At 47.0% G+C, this 22765-nt stretch overlaps 6 protein-coding genes across 6 annotated transcripts; 3 read left to right on the forward strand and 3 right to left on the reverse strand.

Annotated features, from left to right (window-relative positions):
- Positions 1-2081: 2081 nt before the first annotated feature.
- Positions 2082-2876, forward strand: Triagg1_10809 (uncharacterized protein; the record flags this gene model as incomplete). The annotated part of the gene is made up of 1 exon (XM_062894922.1): positions 2082-2876. The coding sequence occupies one exon, from the start codon at positions 2082-2084 to the stop codon at positions 2874-2876; it is 795 nt and encodes a 264-aa protein (XP_062750234.1).
- Positions 2877-3363: 487 nt separating this feature from the next.
- Triagg1_10810 (uncharacterized protein) lies at positions 3364-4677 on the reverse strand (the record flags this gene model as incomplete). The annotated part of the gene is made up of 1 exon (XM_062894923.1): positions 3364-4677. One exon carries the CDS (start codon positions 4675-4677, stop codon positions 3364-3366), a length of 1314 nt encoding a protein of 437 aa, XP_062750235.1.
- A 1528-nt stretch (positions 4678-6205) lies between these two features.
- On the reverse strand, positions 6206-8821 carry Triagg1_10811 (uncharacterized protein; the record flags this gene model as incomplete). The annotated part of the gene is made up of 1 exon (XM_062894924.1): positions 6206-8821. One exon carries the CDS (start codon positions 8819-8821, stop codon positions 6206-6208), a length of 2616 nt encoding a protein of 871 aa, XP_062750236.1.
- Positions 8822-10526: 1705 nt separating this feature from the next.
- Triagg1_10812 (uncharacterized protein) lies at positions 10527-12469 on the forward strand (the record flags this gene model as incomplete). The annotated part of the gene is made up of 2 exons (XM_062894925.1): positions 10527-11026; positions 11098-12469. The coding sequence occupies 2 exons, from the start codon at positions 10527-10529 to the stop codon at positions 12467-12469; spliced, it is 1872 nt and encodes a 623-aa protein (XP_062750237.1).
- Positions 12470-13610: 1141 nt separating this feature from the next.
- Positions 13611-16042, forward strand: Triagg1_10813 (uncharacterized protein; the record flags this gene model as incomplete). The annotated part of the gene is made up of 6 exons (XM_062894926.1): positions 13611-13934; positions 14010-14796; positions 14892-14941; positions 14995-15433; positions 15502-15599; positions 15656-16042. The coding sequence occupies 6 exons, from the start codon at positions 13611-13613 to the stop codon at positions 16040-16042; spliced, it is 2085 nt and encodes a 694-aa protein (XP_062750238.1).
- Positions 16043-16205: 163 nt separating this feature from the next.
- Triagg1_10814 (uncharacterized protein) lies at positions 16206-19437 on the reverse strand (the record flags this gene model as incomplete). Its single annotated transcript, XM_062894927.1, has 8 exons — positions 16206-16467; positions 16609-16794; positions 16848-17345; positions 17398-17742; positions 17792-18335; positions 18389-18922; positions 18981-19197; positions 19255-19437. 8 exons carry the CDS (start codon positions 19435-19437, stop codon positions 16206-16208), a joined length of 2769 nt encoding a protein of 922 aa, XP_062750239.1.
- Positions 19438-22765: the final 3328 nt, after the last annotated feature.

The following is a 22765-nucleotide window of genomic DNA, read 5'->3' on the forward strand; positions in this document are numbered from 1 at the left end:
CGGTTTTGTGAAAGAAAATGAGAGCCATTGGTGCGGCTCTCAAGGCTCGCCTGAAGTGGGCATTTCGCTCATGTCCTTCGCTTAGATGGCCACATCGCGGGGAACGGGTCCAGATCCATGTTGCTCTTGAAGAGTGCCGACTGATCCGTTGGAGATGTCCAAGACGGATCAACATGCCGACCCGTGGCCGCCCGATGCAGGCAAGATCTCCAACTTGCTGCAGTCCACTGCAAGGGTTAATGATCTAGACAGGGGAGGAGAACAGGGTTCTCAGATAGCCATCATATATTTGCAACAAGATGTTAACAAGGTTTCGCTCTCAGCCGAGAGAAGGAGAAAATGTGAGAAGGCAAACGTAGCTAGAGGATAAACTTATTTTTATAGATGAAAATCTGACTTGTTCAGGGAAAAGAAATATGATCAGCAGCGGAGACGACGATGCAAAAAAGTGGCGACATGGAGTCTACTATTAGTTTAAAGATGCAACTATAGCATATCGAATATTCATTTTCATCAAAAGCTAGTATATGAGCTATACATTCATATCAAAGTCTTGTCTGTTGTCATCCAGCATTCGAACGATGAGAATAAGAGATTTAACCCACCCTCGACCCATCTTAGTGTCCAAGTGATTTCTCCGTTTCCAAAGCCCCCATGCAAGCAACCATATGCAGATGGATCGGCTTGGGAGTGTAACAGGAAGGAGCCTTCTGCTAACGATGAGAGATGGTAACTACGATTGATATCACATGCATGTTGAAAGAGATGTGTGTACCGGGTTGAAGTTGATTATGGGGTAGCATTGCACCAGGTTATTTCCGAGCCGTTGTTACTACACAACATCACCCACGCTTTTCATAGTTATTTACCCCACCCTGTAATGGCGTTACTCAGCTTTATAGTGGCGTTAGGTCATTGAAGTGCAACCTTGAAATATGCAAAGATGAGTTGTTCTCAGCCTTTACCAAAGAAGACATAAAATATCAGGATATGAAGCACTTGCAAGGGTAAGTAATGCTGCTACGCGAGAGAACGGCCGCAGTGACTACCCCTCGACAGAATTTGGAGTTAGCGTTGGTATTTTCTCTTATCAATGATGCAAAACAGGAAGCTGTACTTCACATCACCCGCCGTTGCAAAGCTACTTTACTAGATGAAAAGTTGAGATGGAGCTAGTTGATACCTGAGGGATCCTAACGGAGATTGGACCTACTACAGATTGCGTTAAATTCACAACACGTCACGTCTTGATCTAGTTGCTCACCAGATGAACTAACAATTTATATAACCGCTTCATGTAAGATAGACGGGCCTACGAGATATAGCACACACACCAGGCACCAACCTGCAGCGAGACCATATAAAATCAAGAATGAAATCTTTGATATTAGGTAGAAATGCATGGTAGCTATGAAATCCCGTGATTATCTTTCCATACATTATTACCAAGGGCTACTTTCTTCACCCAGTTGGGGACAACGTGAAGCAACGAAACATATATTCCCGTACCCCTCGCCGGCAAGGCTAGCCGATCCTCAGACTTGGCATCCATATTTCTTGGTGATGCTTCTAGTACTGACCACACCATTCAATGCACTCATATCGGGGCTGTTCTCTGTAATAGGCAGGTTGTAGAACGAGGCACTCGTGAGTCTCGCAATGGTTTTTCTCTCATTTTTATTTTCCTTCTTTAAAGATCATACTGTACACTTGATTCGGCCCAGCAGCTAATGACGTGTGGCCATGAGAATGATATCTTGAAGTTTAGATAAATGGCCTCTTGCTTAAAGGCAAATCATACATTCCTATTTTGATCATCCCCCACGATTGCGTCTTTAAGTCATTATTTACAAGTGAGGGTTATCGATGGATGAGTCGGTGCAGTGTATACCGAGGACCCAGAGATTGCAAGTATATAAAGTCCTTGATGAGACCTGTTTAACTCAGATCCAAGCACTGATAGAAACAGTTTAGACAACAGCCTATCATTTACAGACGCCTCGACTCATAACCTTTTACATATATACCTTGCACAACCTTCGGTTATTTGAGTTCATCAATCTCATTCATAGCCATTCAAGATGAAGTCCGTCACTTTAGTCGCAAACGTCCTTTTGGTGGCCACTGCCGCCTTGGCGTCCCCTATTGCTGCTCGCAAGCAGGCGGCTATGGATGCTATCCGCGCTCGAAGCGCTGCTCGTCGGTCGAATAGATTCCAAGCCGGCTCGAACATTGGCAATGGAACTGCCGACGTCGAGTCTACCAACTGGGCAGGCGCCGCAATCACAACTTCAGGCATTACCGAGGTTACCGGCACCTTCACTGTTCCCCAGCCCAGCGTCCCAGCTGGCGGCAGCTCTCGCAATGAATACTGCGGCGCTGCATGGGTTGGAATTGATGGTTATGCCGATGCCGATCTCATTCAGACTGGCGTCCTCTGGTGCGTCGAAGGTGGCGAATACTTGTACGAGGCCTGGTACGAGTATCTCCCCGCTTCGCTGGTCGAATACTCGGGAATCTCTGTCTCTGCTGGATCAGTTGTAACTGTTACTGCCACAAAGACTGGCACTAACAGTGGAGTCACGACATTGTCGAGCGGCGGAAGAACTGTGTCCCATACCTTTTCCAGGGAAAACTCACCCTTGCCCGGTACAAGTGCTGAATGGATTGTCGAAGACTTCACCTCCGGCAGCTCATTGGTTCCATTTGCTGACTTTGGATCTGTTACCTTCACCGGAGCAAGCGCCCTCATCAACGGAGCAACTGTTACACCAGGCAGCGGGTCTGCCGTTATTATTGACCTTGAGGACTCGAGAGGAAACATCTTGACTGGAACAAGTGTCTCTGGCAGCTCGGTGACTGTCAGCTACGAATAAGTTTCGGAGCCATATCACTCTATCAAACCTTGGCAAAAACAGATATCACACACTGGACAAGAGATGGGTTTTGGAGAGCATTGGTACGGCATGCCTTCTCAGACGCAAAACCGTGTTGGAGGCCAGGGAAAATGCAAGGACAACCAGTCACTTTAAAGAGTAAAAATAAAGTCTTATTAGGCATTGACCAATATCATCCGTGATAGTTGGTGACTTGAATCTGTTAATACAGTGTAAATCGAGTAACTGCATGTACTCTATCGTTGCCTTTGACGGGACTAATCTTGTGTCCACTTTACCTAACCAGAACTGATGTCTTTCCATCGTTGGTTAGATTTAGTGGTATAAACAACTGATATCTCACCCGATTCACTCATAATCTTTGCAACTGATGTTTCGTACTCTATTCCGAAGGTTTCTAGGAGTTGTTGTTGAAATCGCCGCTCACATGCAGACAAAGGCATTCTTTACACCAAGTGAATGACTCCTAAACCAAGATCATTGCTTGCCTTGCAGCGTTCTCGTTTACAAGGCCCATGAGTCGATCAAATGCTCTCTGGTCATCGCCACTTTTAAACTCCTCCTCATTGGCTTGCTCATTTAGAAAGAACATGCCATACTTGTTGTCTACCGCCCCGTAACCAAACAATCGCAGCCTCGGGTCGGCCTTGAGCTTCCGCCGAATCTCCTGGATGCCTTCAGGTTCGTCCTCGAACTGATAGTCGGAACTATACTTTTCATCCTCCGTGAGTGGTACATTGCTACCATTCCCGGCAATCAACTCCGTGATTGCGGGTTTTGCCTCGTATAAAGCATCAAAAAAACTGGCCCAAGAGCAGTCATGTTCGTAATAGGGATGCACATTCCCATGCCCACTAACACATTCCTTGACGTCGAGAGATTTGAGAACGTTTAGATGACCGCCTATAAACGAGACTAGCTCTGGGCCAACGAAACACCTCGTCAGCTTTAACGATTTCAATAGAGGAAGATCGGCGGGCATAAGCGTAAGCGGTATGTGACGAGTCCATTGAGGGCCAAGGGGATCTGCAGCATGGATAGCAAGATGTTTCAGTCCAGTCATGTGGTGGAAAAACATAGTATCCAAATTTTGAAGGAAGTCGACAACACCCCAGACTGTATTGGTCTTCCACCCTGCGCCGTTATCCATGCCGAATATCTTAAAGGTTGCAGCCTCTATTCGAGAGAGAAATTGACGAAACTCTTCTGTTAGGAAAGCTGATGTTCTCTTGGGAATCAGCTCGTCCAAGATGAGCTCCCTCACGTGGATATTGGCTGCCAGCGCCCGCCAGGTCTCGTTCATGAGAGCCCGCCACTGCCATGTCTCTTCCCTCTCTCGGACGTGTTCTTCGGTTTCCAAGCCTTCGAATATATATATTGACATTCCCATCACGGCATCTGGATGGTCCGAATCCCACTCTTCGCCGTCGTCAAAGTCAAAGTCAAACTTGAGACTGAAGGTGCTTAGATTGGGGGTGAGATGACCTTGGATGACCTTGGCTGCGGCTGGCGTGAGAGCGGGCGTCGTTACTTCGTCATTGTGCTCGCAGTGAGCTATAAACTCGATCCGAGTTGTGTACTCACCGTAAGTCTCGACGGCACTCAGTACGGACCGTGCAACCGTCTCATTGTTGGATAGGCGAATTGTTTGAAAGATTTCTGGCGCCAATTGAGCTCGGTATCGTCTGCAAGTTGCACTGAGGCGCACTTTGTCACCAAATTCGAGAAGCCGGAAGATCTGAATAGTCAATTCCTGTGGAAGAGTTGAAAGGCGCGACATCTTGAAATAACATGGACCGCAACACATGAATGCGAAAAACTGAACGATCTATGTCTTGTTCATCGTACTAAATAGCCCAGCGCGTAGTCATGTGATTGTGACGATTTGGTGCTAAAAACCCATTGCTGCCTGGTGCGCCTGTTGGAGCTCGGAATAAAGGCTTGGTGTTTAAGACAAAGAATTCACGACAAAGGACCCATCAAAGCTCCCCCAGTAGTGAGAACGGAAAATGAGCGCTGGCGGTGCTGCCTGTATAAGACGGTAACATGGCGTGATTCTCTTGGGTCAGTTATTATTCGACCCTTGTTGGCCCTTGCCGGTATAATGAGATTGAAATCCGACCCACGGGTCTTGGCCCACGGCTCTCGTTATTGCGCCTGGCCGTGTTGACAAAATTTTGGCTCCTGCTTGAGCAAATGTAGATTTTTAATACTCTTAAAGAGTATAATATCATGCGATTCTATGTTCAGAGCTAAGCGTGATAAGGCTGCAAGACGCTGAACCTTGAGTAGCCCATTTGACGGAAATTCAGCCCTCAGTGGCGATGTTTCAATGACTGTATTCAAACGATCCACGTCAATTCTGTCCTTTTTAGAAGTAACTGCACGTACTGCATTTTCATTAGAGGCTACGACGAGATGTTTGTGTTTTCATTGTCGTTTGAATTTTCTAACTGGGTCTTAATGAATATAGAAATGACCATCTGTGATGACTTAAATGAATGCAACACCAACGTGGTGCGTCTCGAATCATAAAAGCGCTGTTTCAAAAACTGAATTTACCTGCCCCCTTGGCAAAAATGTTCTTGGGATCATACATCTTCTTCAATTCCAAAACTCTTTCGTAATTGGCACCAAAAATATCTTGAGCCGATGAAGAAGAAACAACTATTCGACGGAAATTCAAGTCGGCCATACAAAATATTACATCAGCGAGCGTGCTTGTCCACGTACGGTCATAATTTCCGTCTTCTTCAACGCCTTCATTATTTTTAGTCTTGATCAACTCACCGGTAACTTTACGGCCCATATTATGTTTCCATTCTCGACAGATGGCGTCGTTCTGTGCTCCTGTCCATCGTGTGCCGAAGAGAATGTTATAATGGGACCCACGGTTGGCAAAGGATATAGCCGTCTGAGTGACTTTGTTTACCATTCTTTGGCTAGAATATTCCATTAAGATGATGGATTTTTTAGCATCTGACACTTTGTCGATGAATTTGGCATAGTTTTGGACCAAAGTGTTTTCCAAGCCGTAGGCAGCGGAACAGTAAATGCAGAGCCTTGCTAATATATTGTTTGCTTGGACACTATTGCATCTGAGCAGTTGTTCCGTAAAGATGCCATGGCATACCTTTATCATTGATGTAACTCATTGCATTTTCACAACTTGACGTTCATGTGCGACTTAGTAATGGGCCAATGCCATTTCGACTCACGACCATTGATCCCATGCCCGCTGAAGCTGCCCCACGAAGTCTTTCACAGAACCATATGCCAAGAACCAAATTCTACAATTCATCAACGCATTATATCAAAAGAAGCATCTGTGCCTCGGCTGAGCCAAGATTCCACTTTTGAACAATCTCACCGTGCATTATCCCGTGCACATAACACTCACCAACGATCCTCCAAGCCCGCTTCCCTGAAACAGATGGACACTTCCGAACCACAAAGGGTACACCGGAGCCAAAAAGCACAGCTACCCTATCTCCAGGCCCTGATTTCTTGGGACCCAAGCCAAAGTAGCCCTTCTTGGTAATGAAGAATTTTCGCCCTACAGCATACCTTTCGATACCTGCAGGCAGAGTCTTCTGTGGCACAAGGCTTGGTTCCTGCTTCAAGGTCTCATCCACCTCATCGTACGCCCGACGCAAGAACTCTCGATCAGAAGGATTCTCGATAATCTCAAGGGTTGATCTGATTCGTCTTGACCGCCTGTTTTTCGCTTGGTCTTTGGCGAGTTCGTCCTTGTGGCGTCTGGATTCCCAGTACGGATCAGGAATGACGTTTAAGAGATCAAATGGTCGATGGTATAAGTCGTATGGCTGTTGGTGCCATGCTGAAGCAAGTTGGCCTAAGAGCGCAACGTATTCGTTGCTGTGAGGTGGAAACACCTGCTCCCTTAGTTGAGGCGCAAGTCGGTGCTCAAAACTACCACCGCCATTTTCTGGTTGGTTGTTGAAAAGAGAAGTCGGGCGCTCGATAACTTCATTCATCTCTGCAATGTCAATCAACCCCGTGGTTTTAGCCGTTACAGGAGGCTGGTCTGGTACCCATGACTTTGGGATTTCTGGGAGCCAGTCCTCATAGCGTAGATGGTCCTTGGTGTCATCTTTGCCTTCATTTTGGATCGCTTGTCCAACAAACAATGTAGACCAGAATGCTTCCAATAACTCGGCTGCAGTGGGATACTTGTCTGCTGCACTTTTGTTGGACACGGCAAGATGTTTGCAGCAACCAACTGCAATCATGAAACGGGTTGCATCGGCGAAATTTTGGTCGATGTCTTCAACAAAGCTATCGTGACACACTTCGAGTTCATCCCACAACACTCCCTTGATCTGCAAAGACTTTTCGTCCCTATTTATCTTGAAGCTGGCATTCACCGACGTGGCGGTTGCGTACAATGGCTTTGCCGTAGAGAGTCGGAGCTCTTGCAGAAGCCATTTCTTCATCTGGCGCTCAGTGATAAGCTCGCCTTGCTGTATTGCGTCAGGGTTTCCCGGCATATTGGGGTTTTCATCTCCAATTGCAAGTATAAAGTCATTGCGATGCAGTAGCGCTTTGATTTGTTCTTTGACATGATCCGGGCATTCCTTGTGGAATGTAAAATGGTCCGGGATATCATCCAGACTTTTGACAACCGCAGAACCGTTGGCGGCCATTTCTAGCCGTTTTATTCGGCGTTCTCGCAATACTTCTTCCTCTGCACTGCTCACCAGAGGATTCACGCGGAATCTAGCTTGTGTGTCTCTGGTTCCACCAGAAACGCCAAAAGGAGCCCTGGGTTTTTCAAAATCTGGCTCTGCCCACCAGGGAACGTCGAAATATCGTTGAATATTTCTAAAAGGTAGTGATAGCGCACCAGGTGGAACAGACCAATCCGGAGCCCAAGATGGTATGTCCGCACCACCATTCACACAATGGCGGAGAACTTCCAAACCTGTCTCGCCGGATAGCAGTTCTGCAGCGAAATCGACGTATACATCCTCCACGGATTGATCATATCTTGTCGGCAGTCTTGTTGAAGGCGCTCTTGCAAACATGTTCCAGATTGCATATATCTTGTCCCGTCTGTTTGTGGCCAGGAAGTGCCTGTAACGGCAAATCAAGTCAAAGAGAGACTTGGACGTTGGCTGTTTCATAAAATAGTTTCCGGCACTGTCTCGCAAGCTATCGAGCTCCAAGATCTCTGTGATTGTTGGGAAAGCTTGTCTTTGATCGTCTTGGTAGGCCTTCATGCGAGCGGCGGCAATTACCACGGACATCCACGAAACGCGGGTATGGCCGCAGAGAATCGAGGCCTTCTCCAACTTTAGGCCCATTGCACCCGCAGTCAATTCTTGCACTATCCAAATGCGCTTCCACCAAGGGCGTTCAAGCAGGCTCTGTATAGCTTGCCAGGCCTTGTTGGGAATGTTGGGCATCTTGTCATATGGAGAAGCGCTGCCAAGATGGTTGATCCATTCCAACGCTAAGTCGCTGTCGGATGAAGATTCCCCAAGCCAGATAATCAGTGCTCTGGCTGCTGCGTAAATCAGGTTCATCATTGGAATCTGGTGGTTTTTCTCCAATAAGTCGCTCTGATTGACACATATTGCATCTATCCACAGGTCGACGCCCTGACCTGCCTCTTGGTAGTTCTCCAAGAAGGCGTATAGGTTTGCGGTAACAGGAAACGCGATTCCATTAATAACGATATCCTTGGTGACTGTAGGCGGGCCCCAGGTATATGATAACGCCTCGAAAAAAGGACCCCCTCTCTTAATGTCAAGTAAGTTGCGTTTAATGAGCGTAGCTTGGATCTGTGTTGCCCCTGCGTTCGACTCTATTCTTAAGAGACGTATCTGAAGCTCATCTAAAGGTAATTGCTGATAGAGAAGTTCCAAGCCTCCGACGCTGTTCGGGTTTTGCGTGGACATTGTGAAAATTGGCCAGGTTCGCCGGTACTTGACAGCTTCTCTAAGATATTGAAATGGAAGAGAAAGTGTTTCGTACTGTTAAAGAGTTGTATTAAATAAGATATACTGCTCTGACTTGATCTCCTAGGCAGACGTGACAGACACAGCCCCAGGAGGCCGTTTCCAACTTCGCCATTACGAAGTGATAAAATGTCGAAGGGTGTGCTGCTAACCCGCTTGATTGGCTGGTGCCTATTTGTTGATCATGTCATCAATAGTGCCTCGTCGGATGCCTCTGCAATATGAGATAGGCGCTGTCAGCCCAACTGCCAAAGTGAGTGTTCCCACCATCCAGGTCAGCGCCAATTCAAACTCGTGAGTAGGACCGTTGAGTAACTTCTGAGACGGCTTCAACTAAAATTACGCCGATTGTATGTAAAATCCGATTTCGTTTTCTTCTTATTTCCAATTTCGAATGCTTAGGTTTCAGACACCATCTTGACGAGATCTTGCAACTTTGACGCCAAGTACGTTGTCATACCTGCCCAGAGCTTTGGGTACAAACACCTCATGGAAGGCGCTTGTTGAATCCGCATCAAGGTGAATTCGGCGATAAGTTTCTGCGAGCGTCTAGTTTCTGTCTCTAGCAAGTCGCTACTTTTTCTAGCCCTTCTGGTATCTCGAAGCTTGACAACTCTTTTGTTTCTATTCTGTACTGGCGAGAGAGAGCTGTAAATGGAGCTGGTTTACCCCACTGATGACCCAACCACCTAGTTACTAGGTATGGAATAGCCAAACATGCGTCTATGGCGTGTCTTTTAATCTTTCAGCATCCTCACAATAGCGGAACCGATCGTGACGCCATGGATTATGGGCAGGCAATCTGATGGATTTCATGAGAAGAGGAAAACATAATCACCAGCGCTCCTTGGTGGAGGGAATGTGTAACGCGCAAGTATAGGCTACTCGATCTATCTGAGCCTATCTTCCGATTTGAGAGCTGAGCTTGGTAAGGCGGGGAATTTCGTGCCGAGCCGCTCTTAAGGCAATGGGAACGATGGAGTAATTCTTAGCGTGCCTAAGCTATTGCTCTAAGAAATCTACCGTTGAGACAGACGAGTGCTGGGCGGGCGCTTCTACGTATTCCGTATAACCCCCAAGCTCACGAATCCTTCCGTGCAAGAAGGAGAATAGACGCGTCACAGCGCTTTGATACCCCCCGAGGCTTTTAGGTCAGGATATGAAAGCGTTCGTAGCATTGAGAAGCGCGAATCTCACACCAATTCTCAACTCATGTGCAATTAGTAGAGAGCGCGGATACTCGGATCTTCTAAAGACTAATACATGTGGCAAGACAGTAGAACAGGGTTACGCTGCGTGTAAAGAGAAACACGCTAAGTCGCGACTTAAGCGTAGGCAATTAATTCTCGTCCAGAAGTACCTCTCAAATACCTGTTTTCTACTCACCTTAGCCTGTGTTGAAGTTAGTCCCAATCCTTCGTGCTATGGAGTACGCATCAGCAGATTATTATCCGAGAGTGATCAACGGCTGAGTTATCAGATGTAGGAGGGAGTACCTCAGCTCGGTATTAATAAATGAAGCGCCAAGGCCCGTAGAAACGCTAATTTCTGTTCCATTCGCATTCGTCTTCTTGTTGTATCACGTTCATTGCTCAGTTTAGGTTGGTGGGTGCAGCAAGAACTGCATAGCATTCACATGCAAAACATGGACGATAATCACGAACTACGAGACTTAGAAGTCCAATCTCCCGAGCATGACCGTGAACACCTCCTTGGAGACAACCATGAGGAATCCCCTCCTATCGCCGACCAGCCTCCACCACCAGACAAAGCTCCAACACAACGGGTGCAGCCGCCAAGTCGGCATCAGCAACTACGCTCGAGATGGCGTTCGATAGCCTGGAAGGCAGAAGTTTCGAGTTGGATCGCCAGTGCCAGCTGCTTCATTGCCCTTGTCATAGCCTTGAGGGTCTTTGATGGCCATCCCCTGCCGCAGCTAAAGTTCGGTATCACTCCTAGTGCTATTGTTCAAATCTTGTCAACCCTCGGCGAGTTTTTCTTGGAGATATCTTATGGCGCCGGTGTTGGACAGCTAAAGTGGCTAAATGCGTTGCAAAAGAAACCGTTGGCCGACTTTCACACCATTGATGAAGCCAGCAGAGGCGCTTGGGGAAGCGTAGTACTCATTGCTAGTCGCAGAGGGGGGTGAGTGTAATATCCATTTACATATGGCTTCGCTTGGACACGACTGTAGTTTCTTACTCCTTCTCTCGCAGTTTAGTTGCAGCCTTGGGAGCCTTCATCACCATAGTTGCCCTAGGCATCGGTACCTTCGTTCAACAGGCCCTAAACTACGATACGATCTACACAGCCTCTGGTGGAAATGCACTGATGCCTATTGCGCAGTATATGAACGGTGTCGGTTCGGCGCCCATTGATCACGGAGGGACTATAGATGGAGTTGACTCGGTGCTCACTTCAGCCCCCTACCTAGCTTTCTTCAACCCCCCTGGTACGAACTTTACCGCGACGGCACATTGCAGCACTGGTAATTGCACATGGAGCTCGTACCAGACATTGGGGTTCTGCAACACTTGCAAAAACCTCACACGGCAACTGAAAAGAGATAAAATACGCATCGTTCCGCATAAACTTACCGACGAAGCTTATGAGACAAATGTATATACTTTACCGAATGGCTTTGGGCTGACGGGCATTCAACCAGGGGAAATGAACAACAAAGTCGATTTCTCCATCACGAACGGAGTTGTCAATGTGTCCACGACGATTGCCCCAGAGAGATGGGACTCGGTTGCATTTCCACATAATGGCTCGGTGCTGTTGAGCGCTTTCGCTGTCGCCGCTGCTCCCGGCACAATTCCTGAGCAACCAGATCAGACAAAATTCTCTCCCGATGAGATGGTAGGAGACATGTATGCGGCACCGGTGGCCTTTGAGTGCATGTTGCAGTTTTGTGTTCGAAACATGAGCGCCATCTTCGTCAATGGAACATTACGCGAGACGGTAACTTCTGTATGGACAAACGAAACACAGGGATTACTTCCTCAGTATGAACATTACACGTTTCGTCCACCTCACTCGGAGGAGTTCCGTGTTCTAGGTACTTCGAAGGATTCGACAGCCGACTGGCTCAACTTTCTACTTGTGGGAAGTGCATATTCAAGCGATGTCGACTCACTCGGATTTGCCGCTTCTTCAGATCTCATGCAGATAGTTCGAATAGCCATGAACAGCTCAGAGGCGGGGTTTCCTGACTTGATGGACAATTTGGCCAACAGTCTATCTCTCAGCCTTCGGAGTGCGTCCTACCAGCCATCACCCATACATGGCAAAGCATTTTCTCCAATTAGCCACGCTGTTGTGACTTGGGAATGGCTTATTCTACCCGCATTCGAGCTGGTGGCCTCTCTGGTGTTTTTGGTGATAGTTATGATGAGAACGAGAAAGGCTGGCTTAGTGCCGTGGACAAACAATATACTGGCAGTCTTTTTTCACGGGTTTGATCAACGACCTGTTATACATGGCGTCGATGAGAGTGAGACGGCTATGGAAAAGGAATCTGACGGATTGCTTGTACAATTCCAAGCAAGGGAAGAAGGAGGGAGGATAGTCAACGTGAACTCATAACCGTCGCATGTATGGAGCAAATACACAGAATAGCTTACATCTCATTCACCACAATTAACGCTTGCTGGAGGGGCTGTGTGACAGATCGCGCCTCGAAGCGCTCAGGACAGAGTCGAAGGATTCGAACTCCCGCTGGTCTATCAACATAGGTATAACGCTGGCGAATCAATCACAATTCGCCTCCAAAAGGATCGTCACTGCTGCCTCAGAGAGCATTGGTCTGGACCATATCAAGCCATTACAGGATCAAAAATCCCTGCCTTACTTAGTGACGCGCCTACATATTGTGTTGAGGGAACTTTGGAATTGTCAAACGAGGCGAAACAAGTACCGCTTTACTGTAAACATGTAATAAGCGCAAACAAAGCTAGGACAGCGGTTATTGTTCAGCGGTGTTCGTGCCATGCATTTACATGCCCAAACACGACGATCTTCCGACCCAAGACTCTATCCTCTGCCCGTCCATTCCGATCACAGTTATTTTTATACTTATCATTATAGTTATTGTGGTTGTAATCGGTATTTATCGCCTTTATCCACCGTAGATGTTTGCGACTTTGCTCGGCTGGTGACTCGTTTTTTGCTATGGGGATTCTTTGCTTCTGTATTGCGTTGTTCGTTGAGTGGTCTTTTAATCTTGAAAGTAATGCGCCATTCAATCTCGACAATTGTCGCTGCCTTTTCTAGCCTACCAAACCGATTCTATCCGGTTTGCTCAAGTTATTGAACTATAGTCTCGCAGTGAGAATCTCTTATACCAACACCGCCTAGAAACTGGTTTCCCCTCGTACATGTAGGGACCTGTATATCAGATATATAGTATAAGGGAACACGTTTACTGTCTCAAAAACGAATGCACGAAAATAACATGGAAATTCTATCCAAGGTGCCACCATACCCTGTATGAAAGACACAGGTTGAGCGGGATGAGTATATCGCTCATGCTCGCACCGACCTCTACAAAACTATAGGTGAATCGTATTGGAAAGCCTGGGCCATACCGGATCACGATTATTCCTAGGCCGGTATGCACGTCCCTACCTAATAGTAGGTATCTCATATCCCCTCATTCCGAAGCTCTGAAGCTCTCCTCAGCTTTGTCACTCTTGTTTTCCACGCCTCTTCTTCGTCAAGAATCTCCATGTCTTCGCCCGAGAGCCCTCATACTCCGCCCGTTGGCGCTACCATCCATCAGCTCGAGATCAAGACCATATTCGATGCCCTCGACGATCGCGACAAGTTGTATGCCCATTACCTTGCACGGGCAGCATGGCATGGAAGCAGGATCATCATGCGGCAGGTGTCGCCGGAAAGCCCCGACATCTTTGACTTCATCATGGATCTCTACCATGCCTGTGATGGGAAATGGGACACCTTGGTAGCGCAATGCAACATCACTCCCGGAGAACTGGCTTCATTTCTCGAGTATGCCGCCACGTTTCTTTGCAACTTGGGCAACTTTTATGTAAGCCAAGAGCGCAATACGCCGTCTTCTGCGTCTCTCTGCGTCTTCAAGTGCTGACCATGAATGATCCATTAGGGAGAGGGCGACCAGAAGTTCATCCCTGACGTGTCGGCAGAAGCTCTCGGGAAGCTTGCTGGTGTTTCCCCAAAGACGAAAGCTGGGCTAGACAAGATCATTGATCGTTTGTTGGCAGTTCCGCCGTTCAGTCTCGGATACCCCGGCAAGAATGCACAGTCGGGCTACTACCCTACCGAGGAGCCCATTACTAAGGACGACATCGCCAAGGTCTCAGACATCATGAACAAAAGGTTAATCGGCCCGGAGAATACACGCGTTCGAAAAGTGCTCAAAAACGGCAAGCCTGTGTTGCAGGTGTTGCAAGCTTCTGCAGAAACCCATCTACCCAAGAATGGCGACAACGAACTAGCAGACGGCATCTTCCTTGTCCGAGGAGACCACTCGGAGGAATTGGCCAAGATCTGCTCCGATTTAGAAATAGCAAAGCAGTATGCCGGGAATGATAAACAGACCGAGTTTTTGACACAATACATCGAATGCTTTCGCACTGGCAGCTTAGAAGCCTTCCAAGAATCGCAAAAGGCTTGGGTGACGGATGTATCAGCCAGAGTCGAGAACATACTTGGCTTCATCGAGCCTTACCGCGACCCGGCTGGAATCCGCTCTGAGTGGGAGGCTATGATAGGCATTGCCGATGCCGATGAAATCAAGAGATTGAAAACCTTTGTCCACAGCTCAGCTACATTCATTCGACAGCTTCCATGGGCGGTCGAAGGTGTGAATGACGGCAAAGGACCATATGAAAAGAGTCTATTTGAGGCTCCAGACTTTACTAGTGTCCATGGTCAGTTAATCAGCTATGTACCTTCCTCTCCTCTACCCACATGCTCTACCTCCGCCCTCCTCTAGGAACGGAAAGGGAGACATTAACTGTCTTAGCGCTGGCTGTGTGTGGAAGCATCGTCTTTGAAGCCGCCAATCTCCCAAATGTGAGTTTGTGTTTTACCATTCTTGTTAGCCGTCACTCAGTTAATCTTGACAGTATGATTACATCCGAGAGACCCGTGGCTTCAAGAATATCGTCCTCGCGAATCGCCTCAGCGTCAACAACAACCCCGACCTTCCCTGCTACTGGGTTGACTCGTCCGAACTCAAGTTTTTTAAGAAGACGACGCACATTGTGAGGTTTCTCACCACTGCCATCCATGAATTGATCGGCCACGGCACAGGCAAGCTCCTCAGCGAGACGTCGCCAGGAACCTACAACTTTGACAAGCAGAATCCTCCAATCAGCCCTCTCAGCGGGGAAGCCGTAACTTCATACTATCTGCCCGGCCAGACGTGGGGAAGTGTGTTTGGGAAGCTGGCAGGAACAGTCGAGGAATGTCGTGCAATCTTAATGTCGGAATATCTCATGGACAACAAGCATCTGCTGAGCATTTTCGGCTACACGGACAGCAGCAGCATCACAGCTGAAGACCGTACGTTGCAAAATCCAAATTGCGCCCCTACATAGATATAGCATAATGCTCATTCTAATCAAACGCAGTTCTCTACGCAACATATCTCAACATTGGCGTCGATGGTCTGCAAGCACTCGAGCATTATAACCTCCAAGACCAAGCCTGGGGCCAAGTCCACCACCAAGTAGGCATAACATAACCTCCCTCTTAGACATATTCATCTAATTAACCCTCAACTAGGCTCACTTCTCCATTCTTAAACACCTCCTACAAGACGGGAACGGAGTCATCTCCATCACCCACCATTCCACGCAGCAATCTCTCACAGTAAATGTTGACCGGTCCAAGATCCTTTCCCACGGTAAACAATCTCTGGGCTCGTATCTCTGCAAGCTACACATTTGGCGCTGCACCGCCGATGTATCTGCATGCAGCAGGTTCTATGAGCCTCTGTGCATAGTTGATGGTGTGTATGAAGAATGGCGCAAGATTGTCGTGTCGAAACCCAAGATGAAGTGGAAGTTTGTGCAGCCAAATACCTTCCGAACGGGTGAAAGTGTCCAAGTCAAGGTTTACGACGAGACTAACGAGGGTATTATCCAGTCGTGGGCTGAGAGGGACATCTGAAGGCTAAGGAATTGCTAGACATAATATGCTTCGCTGGTTCGCTTGATGGTACTACATAGCATTCTAACGCGACCTTTCAAGCAAATTCCAGCACCCATAATCACAACGTACTTCGTATTTCCATCCTCTCTTGCCTTCTGATATAGGCATCCTCATACACTCCTTACCGCCAGAAAATCGGCACCCATCTATCATAGGCGTCTTCGTTCCCAAATTGGGTCGCGCTTTTATCCCGCCTGAGCAAATATATTTCCGCCTCGTCTCTCAAACTTTGTGCTTCGTCCTCGGTGGCACCGTCCCCGTTCTCTTTTGTAGATGAGTTCTGGGCTATAGCCTCGGAGAGTTTGAACAGGCTACGCGCGTGCTCAACGGGCATGGTGTCGCTGTGGAATTTTGTGATCTCGAGGGCGTCGCGAAGATGTTTACTAAACAGTATGTATTGGTAAATTAATGATTGCAGAAAAATGGAAAGTATATGGCTGATATATAGGAGATGGATACATGCATTATATAATTGCAGGAGGGGAGATAGAAACATGAGAGAGACGGAGGGAAGTGAAACGTACATAGCAGCCTCCACCTTGCCCCGGTCTAGGCAAACCACGCCCGTCTTATAAATGCATCCTGCATTGAACGGGTGAAAACGCGTTTGATCACCTTTGAACCATATATTCTGCGCTTCCATGAAATTTGCCTCGGCAGCTTCCGGTCTGTTTCTGCGTCGTTCAAGGATCCCCTGGACAAAGTATGTGCTGCGAGAGAGACGTTAATCGGGTTGCATGGAAGGGTCAGAGACTGTACGTACAAAGCTAGCATAGCCCAGTTGAGAGGCTTCTCCTGCTTAAACTCTCTGATTGAAACGTCGAGTAATGACTGCGCCTCCTCGTACCTCCCCAGATACACAAGGCACCTCGCAGTATTCTTCTTTGTGACCGTGGGCCAGTCCGCTTCTCTGCCTTCATTTACATTCCACGCGGTCCAAGTAACGCGTGACTTTTCAAACCACACGAGCGCTGTTTCGTGCTGATTAGCAGTATTGTAGTTGTATCCGAGATTTTGCTCAAAGCCGCCGAGGAGGCCACCTTTGCGAGGTTCTTCTTCTAAGCGCATATTGTAACCCTTGATGTTTAGTTCGATGGCCTCTTCGACTCTGCCGATGCTCTCATACATGCTGGCATGGTGGGACAGTGTCGAGGCCTTGATATCGATGGCTTGTTCCTGGTCTTCGAGGGTGTCCACGGCTAAGAGGTTTAATTCGCAGACGTCCTCGAGCTCTTTAAATGCATTGATCTCGTAGAGATACCTGATAGTTGAGTCAACATATTGTCGCAATTTTGTAGCAGGCAATATCCTACCTCTGGCAATCTTTCAAAAGCTCGCAGAACAGCGACGATGCCTTGAATTTCTCCGAGTGTCTACGCTCTTCCTTAAAATTGTCTTTCAGACGGAGAACGTGTTGTAAGCAACGATTACACTGAGTCCACTGATGGTAAAACTGATTCTTGTTCGTCGAGTCTGACTGTTTGGCAAAGGCGTTGTGTACTAGCAGCACTGCATTGTCGAATGCTTGTTGTCGCTCTTCTAGGGATAGGAAAGACCGGAATTGCATCTGCACCATGCGATGACATGAGAAGATACGAGCACCTTTATCCCATTTCATCAACGCAAGGGCCAAGAGCGGTTCCATAGCCCCAGAAAATCTGTAGTCGAGGTCAGGCACATTTCTTTCAAGGAAGGGATCAGACATACTCCGAATCATCAAGGAAAAACTCAAGATCATCTGGGAGATCATGGCCTTGCCTGTTCTCAAATAGCTCCTGTGCCATGTTGTCTGGGACCAAGAATGATGCAACTCCCAGGAAAACTCGGCTATTTCTTTCCAAAGTACCAAACGATACGTCCCACACTTCCTGTAACTCAGATATATGAAGGCTTCTCGGATCTTTCAAATAAATACGCATGAATTCGGTAATGGACCAAGACCTTCGTTGAATGAGACCAGCCATGTGAGAGATACCCAATGCATGACCACCGAGTTTTTCGGCAAGTTCGATTGCTGAGAGTTCCTCTGATTGGATGTCGCGGCCTATGTTGTCTTTCAACAAGAATAAGAGAAACTCGGAACCGGTCTTGGTATCCCATGAAGTTATTTCCAAGCCAGAGGTGGCAAATTTGTATACCAAGTTATAATTGCGAGTGGTAATGATAGCCTTTCCATGACTACTTTCCGGCCAGTATGGCTCCAACAGCTTATCATGCTCAACATTGTCGTAAACCACTAACCATTTGCAGTCTACCATAGAGAAAATCAGCCAATATCAAGAATAACAAGGCGGAATAACTTACCAGTCGTCTGGAACCAGTTCTGAAATAGTTGCAAATTCTCATTGTGTAGGTCAGGCTGTGCTCCAGGCAATTCAAGTCTTAACGCCACGTCTGTGAAGCTCTGTCGCAACGATGCCGTCGTCTCGCCATAAGCCCAAAATACGACATCGTACTTCTTCTCTTCCATCTTTCTCTCTATATATCGTGCCGCGATGGAGCTCTTGCCAATACCGCCAAGACCAAACAATGCTATAGATTGGAAAGTTGCTGCTGATCCATCCCGGCCGAGGACCTGGTCGATTTCCTCAAATGTGCTCTCTCTGCCAAAGAAGCTTGAGCACATCTTGGTTGGTAGTTGCATCCACGATACTTGCTGTGTGATTGCAGGAATGTCTACAGAGCTGCTTTGGCCCCGCAGAGGTGAAAGTACAGTCACTGGATTCTCAACTCGCGATAGGGCTTGAGAAAGTGCCCGATTTGTGCTGCTAAACTCACGTTGAAGCCACGACCATAGATCCTCCTGTTCGTGTCGATGAACTTGGCCGGCTCGTTTATCTGAGTTTTACACCAGTTAGGGGGAAATAGTGACAATTCTGCGTCTACCGATACTTACCGTGCTGTATCTCATCTTTCTCGCCACGCAGAGACTTGACGGAGACTGTGAAAAATTGAACCAACTGAACCTGCATGTCAAAGCATGCCTCCTTCACCTGACCCGCATTTTCTTGATTCGACGCAGAGTAATGCCGCTTGAAAGCCTCTACTTTATAGCCAAGTGATTTGAGCATTGGTGGGATCTTAGAGAGGGCTTGTAAATCTTGTGCTGTAAGCTGTCCCGCTGTGAGTAATGCGCTGTTACCCAAGGGGGTTGATAAATGCGCACTCACCTGTAGCAGTAGGCCAATGATGCCCCAGAAGAAGTTGGCCTCAAGGCCGGGGGCCAACTGGGACTCAAATATGTGTGTGAATCGGCGATAGTGGTCAAATGTTGTTTCTAGCAAGGATATCTGGGATGGAATCTCTTTGCTGGTCCATGTGCCCGCTGGATCAAACAGTTGTTTCTGTAGCATATCCCACGAAGTGATGAGTCGTACTCGCTCAATATCGGCTGGCGTTAAGGAATTTTCGCATTCTGTGATAACTTCTGTCCAAGTGCGGAGAAAATAACAGTCTCTATGAGGTTCGTATTAATGCCAGCATACTCTTCCCGACCAGAAGCACACAAAACCCACAAGTCCGGGGAATCCATTACTCCCATAATAGAGTACAAACGTGCATACACGCAACCTTATGATGAAAAAGTGTCGAAACAATGCCTATTGCCTGATATTGAAGACCATAGAGCTACATTTATGTCGATTCGATGTGAGAATAGGAAACTCCTTGAAATGTTTCAAGATCGTTGGAATGGTGTGCACCTTGATGGGCGAGTGTTGGGTATAGCAACGCCAAAATAGCTCGGTGCCATTTCGGCAGATATAGATACTGGTGTAAATCTTTCCATAGTGCAACCGTGCGCGGGAGGGGAAGTTTATGAGAAAGGAACAAACCGGATTGATCCAGAGTGTTAGTCTCGACGCCGCGGTTACGACGAAGAGGAATGAAGTGACGTCGGGCGAGAAATGGCGATTCGTGTTAGCCGCGATTTATGACATATAATGAGTGTAAGATTTCTTATCTGTTGAATAGAAGCTAATAGTTAGCAAGTACAAGAATCTGGAGGCGTTCTTGGTTGAGTCAGACGTTAAATAAAAAGGCGTCAGGGGAAGTTCCATGGGTGACTGGTCTGCCATGGTGGTTTTCAGATGAGCAGAGGTTATATGACTTCCGGTAAACGATTATCAAAATTGTATACGTAGAACAGAAGACTCTTGACACAATAATCTAGTAAACCAGAAGGATTTGATTCATGCTTTTTTTTAAGTAAGGCATGAATTGAGATAGGGGGACCCATTGCTGGCGGCAAGTTCCACCCACATATACATAGGTAGTCTTCTACAGAGGGCTGTGACCTCTTCAAGTTACTCAATCGAGGCGCATGAGAACTGATTGACATACGATATTAGATATTGAAATGATAAAAAAAAAGAGAAACATACAACAGCCGGTGTTCGCTGATGGTCACCCACTCAACTACTAATCTGCCGGTTAGAGGCTTGTCGATGGGGGAGCAGACGGGACCCCGAAGTTTCCTCTACCTATGGTCGTATGTACTAGTTGACGTGTTCAATCAGCCCATAATGACATCCGTTGCCCCCAAGGAACCATCTATTGCGTACATACCGACATGTACCTACATTCAATATCTCTGAGTTCTGAGCCGCTGAAAAAGCCAGGTCGAGTGGCTACCCGTTGGATCCACCCTTCGTAATCCAACTGAATCTCACTAATTTGTTAATATCGTAGCCCCTCCTAAATTTCTTCTGAGTAGCAACTCCGCAGCTGATTATGGTAAATCGTACGAGGAAAGTCAGAGTATATAACGTAGGTTATTTATAGCATGTTTATCACTAATGATAAGAGTGTATTTACGAAATAGTACTGTATTCTTTTCGCTTTGTGTTATTACGACCGGGCCCAATGTAGTAGGTACATAGCCGGAGAAAATATGGATAAGACAACCGATGAGAACTAGGATCTCTGAGTCTCACACCGATACCTACTGCGAGAACCGTGAGAATACCAGTGGAACCTCACAGGTACCATTAGACTAGGTCAGAAGATAGCCTAGAAACGACGGGATATATGAGTCCCATTTAATACACCCTTTAAGATTGTGTAAACAGCTAGTTGTTAAAGCATCGGGACTCAATACAAGCCACACCCTCTATTCTACTCTTACGCCCTTGTAATTACAGCCGGTCAAAATTCTTTCCTGTCTTCTGTAACATCATTACCTTATTGATCCAAGCAACTAGGCTTATTACCTCAGGAACTTATCCAAACGTACCTGTATTGAACATCAGGACGCCGCATTTCGACTGGATGCGTCTTGATTTAAAGTGTCCCACTTACCTTCGCAGCTATCTAGTCCGTTATGGTAAATTGTGCGAGTGCTACTCAAGCGTGTCAGCCATACTATATCTCGTATGAGGTTTATAATAGTGGAGGCAATAAGGAGTAAGCAGCCGCTAAATCAGGAGATCTGCAACCAAACTTTTACCTCTGCGCCGGTACTTGCAATTACCAAGGTAGGTATCTACTACGTATGGCCATCGTCAACTCCCGGACTCAGATTTAGGTAGTATTTCAATTGACCGTTCAGGTTTCATTTTTGTTTCCCTTTCCGCCCTCACATAGGTATGCAGCAGTAAATATATGGCAGTAAATATATGGCATACGTGAGGATTGGGACGGTTCAATATTCCACTTACATACAACTGATGGGTCTCGCAATCAATTTCTCTCCCTTATTAGTTTAGCTCAACCTGTGGAGATGAGAATTTGAACAACTATACCGCAGGTGCATGATGATAAGCTTACTGAGTGTATGTACGGTCTCCACCGTAGAGCCCCTTGTATAGCCATACTAGCGCTGCAGAAGTTCATGCATATACGAAGGTGATGTTATACTATAGGTGTAGGGCAATAGGAGTTCATACGATTGACGAAGTCAAGAAAGAATGTATACATTTGTTTCATCAGTTGACGCAGTAAACGCAGGGGTATTATGATTATTGAGCTGCTCAATATGGAAGTGTCTAGAGACTCCGTCCTTTTATCCAGATATAAATTGGCCATGGACCGCGAGCTCTCTCTCCCTGGTATTCAAACATCACTTCAACAATTCGATCATTCAGCACCTATTAGTCAACCAGTGACCATGCATTTCTCTACCACCTCACTTCTCGCGGTTCTTACCGCCTCTTTTGCTTCTGCGGCGACCCAAATGCAAGTCAACTATTACGACGATGCGTGCCAAAACAGGGTCGGCCAGCTTAATGTGAGCTGGGCGACTAAACTATTTGGCGGTCCCAATAACTGTTACAACTACAAGTATGGCCGATGGGCAAACGTTGCCAATTGCTTCGAAAACAGTTGCACATGCATCTTTTACGGCCAACTCAACTGCCAGGGAGATGCTTTGACACAAAGCAGTAACGGAGGCCAAAACTGTGTTCCGGTGCAATTAGCTCAGTCTTTTGCATGCTATTATACCTAATCATGAAGAAAGAGGTCACTGTGTGGAACAGGTTGAATTAGGAGGAGCAACAACGTTGGGGTCGTAATGCAAAATGCTGGACTTTGCATTAAGAGACGGATCAGCCAGCCAATTATTGAAAAGTCGACCGTAGACAGTCGACTTCAGTTGACAACAGCATATACATGCTGAACATATAACCTTCCCTTCTCGACACTCGTTAGAATAATTACAGACACAATTTGATAATACAGCTA

The sequence above is a fragment of the Trichoderma aggressivum genome (assembly GCF_033847375.1).
Source record: "Trichoderma aggressivum f. europaeum strain CBS 100526 chromosome Unknown scaffold_087, whole genome shotgun sequence".
Lineage (NCBI taxonomy): Eukaryota > Fungi > Ascomycota > Sordariomycetes > Hypocreales > Hypocreaceae > Trichoderma > Trichoderma aggressivum.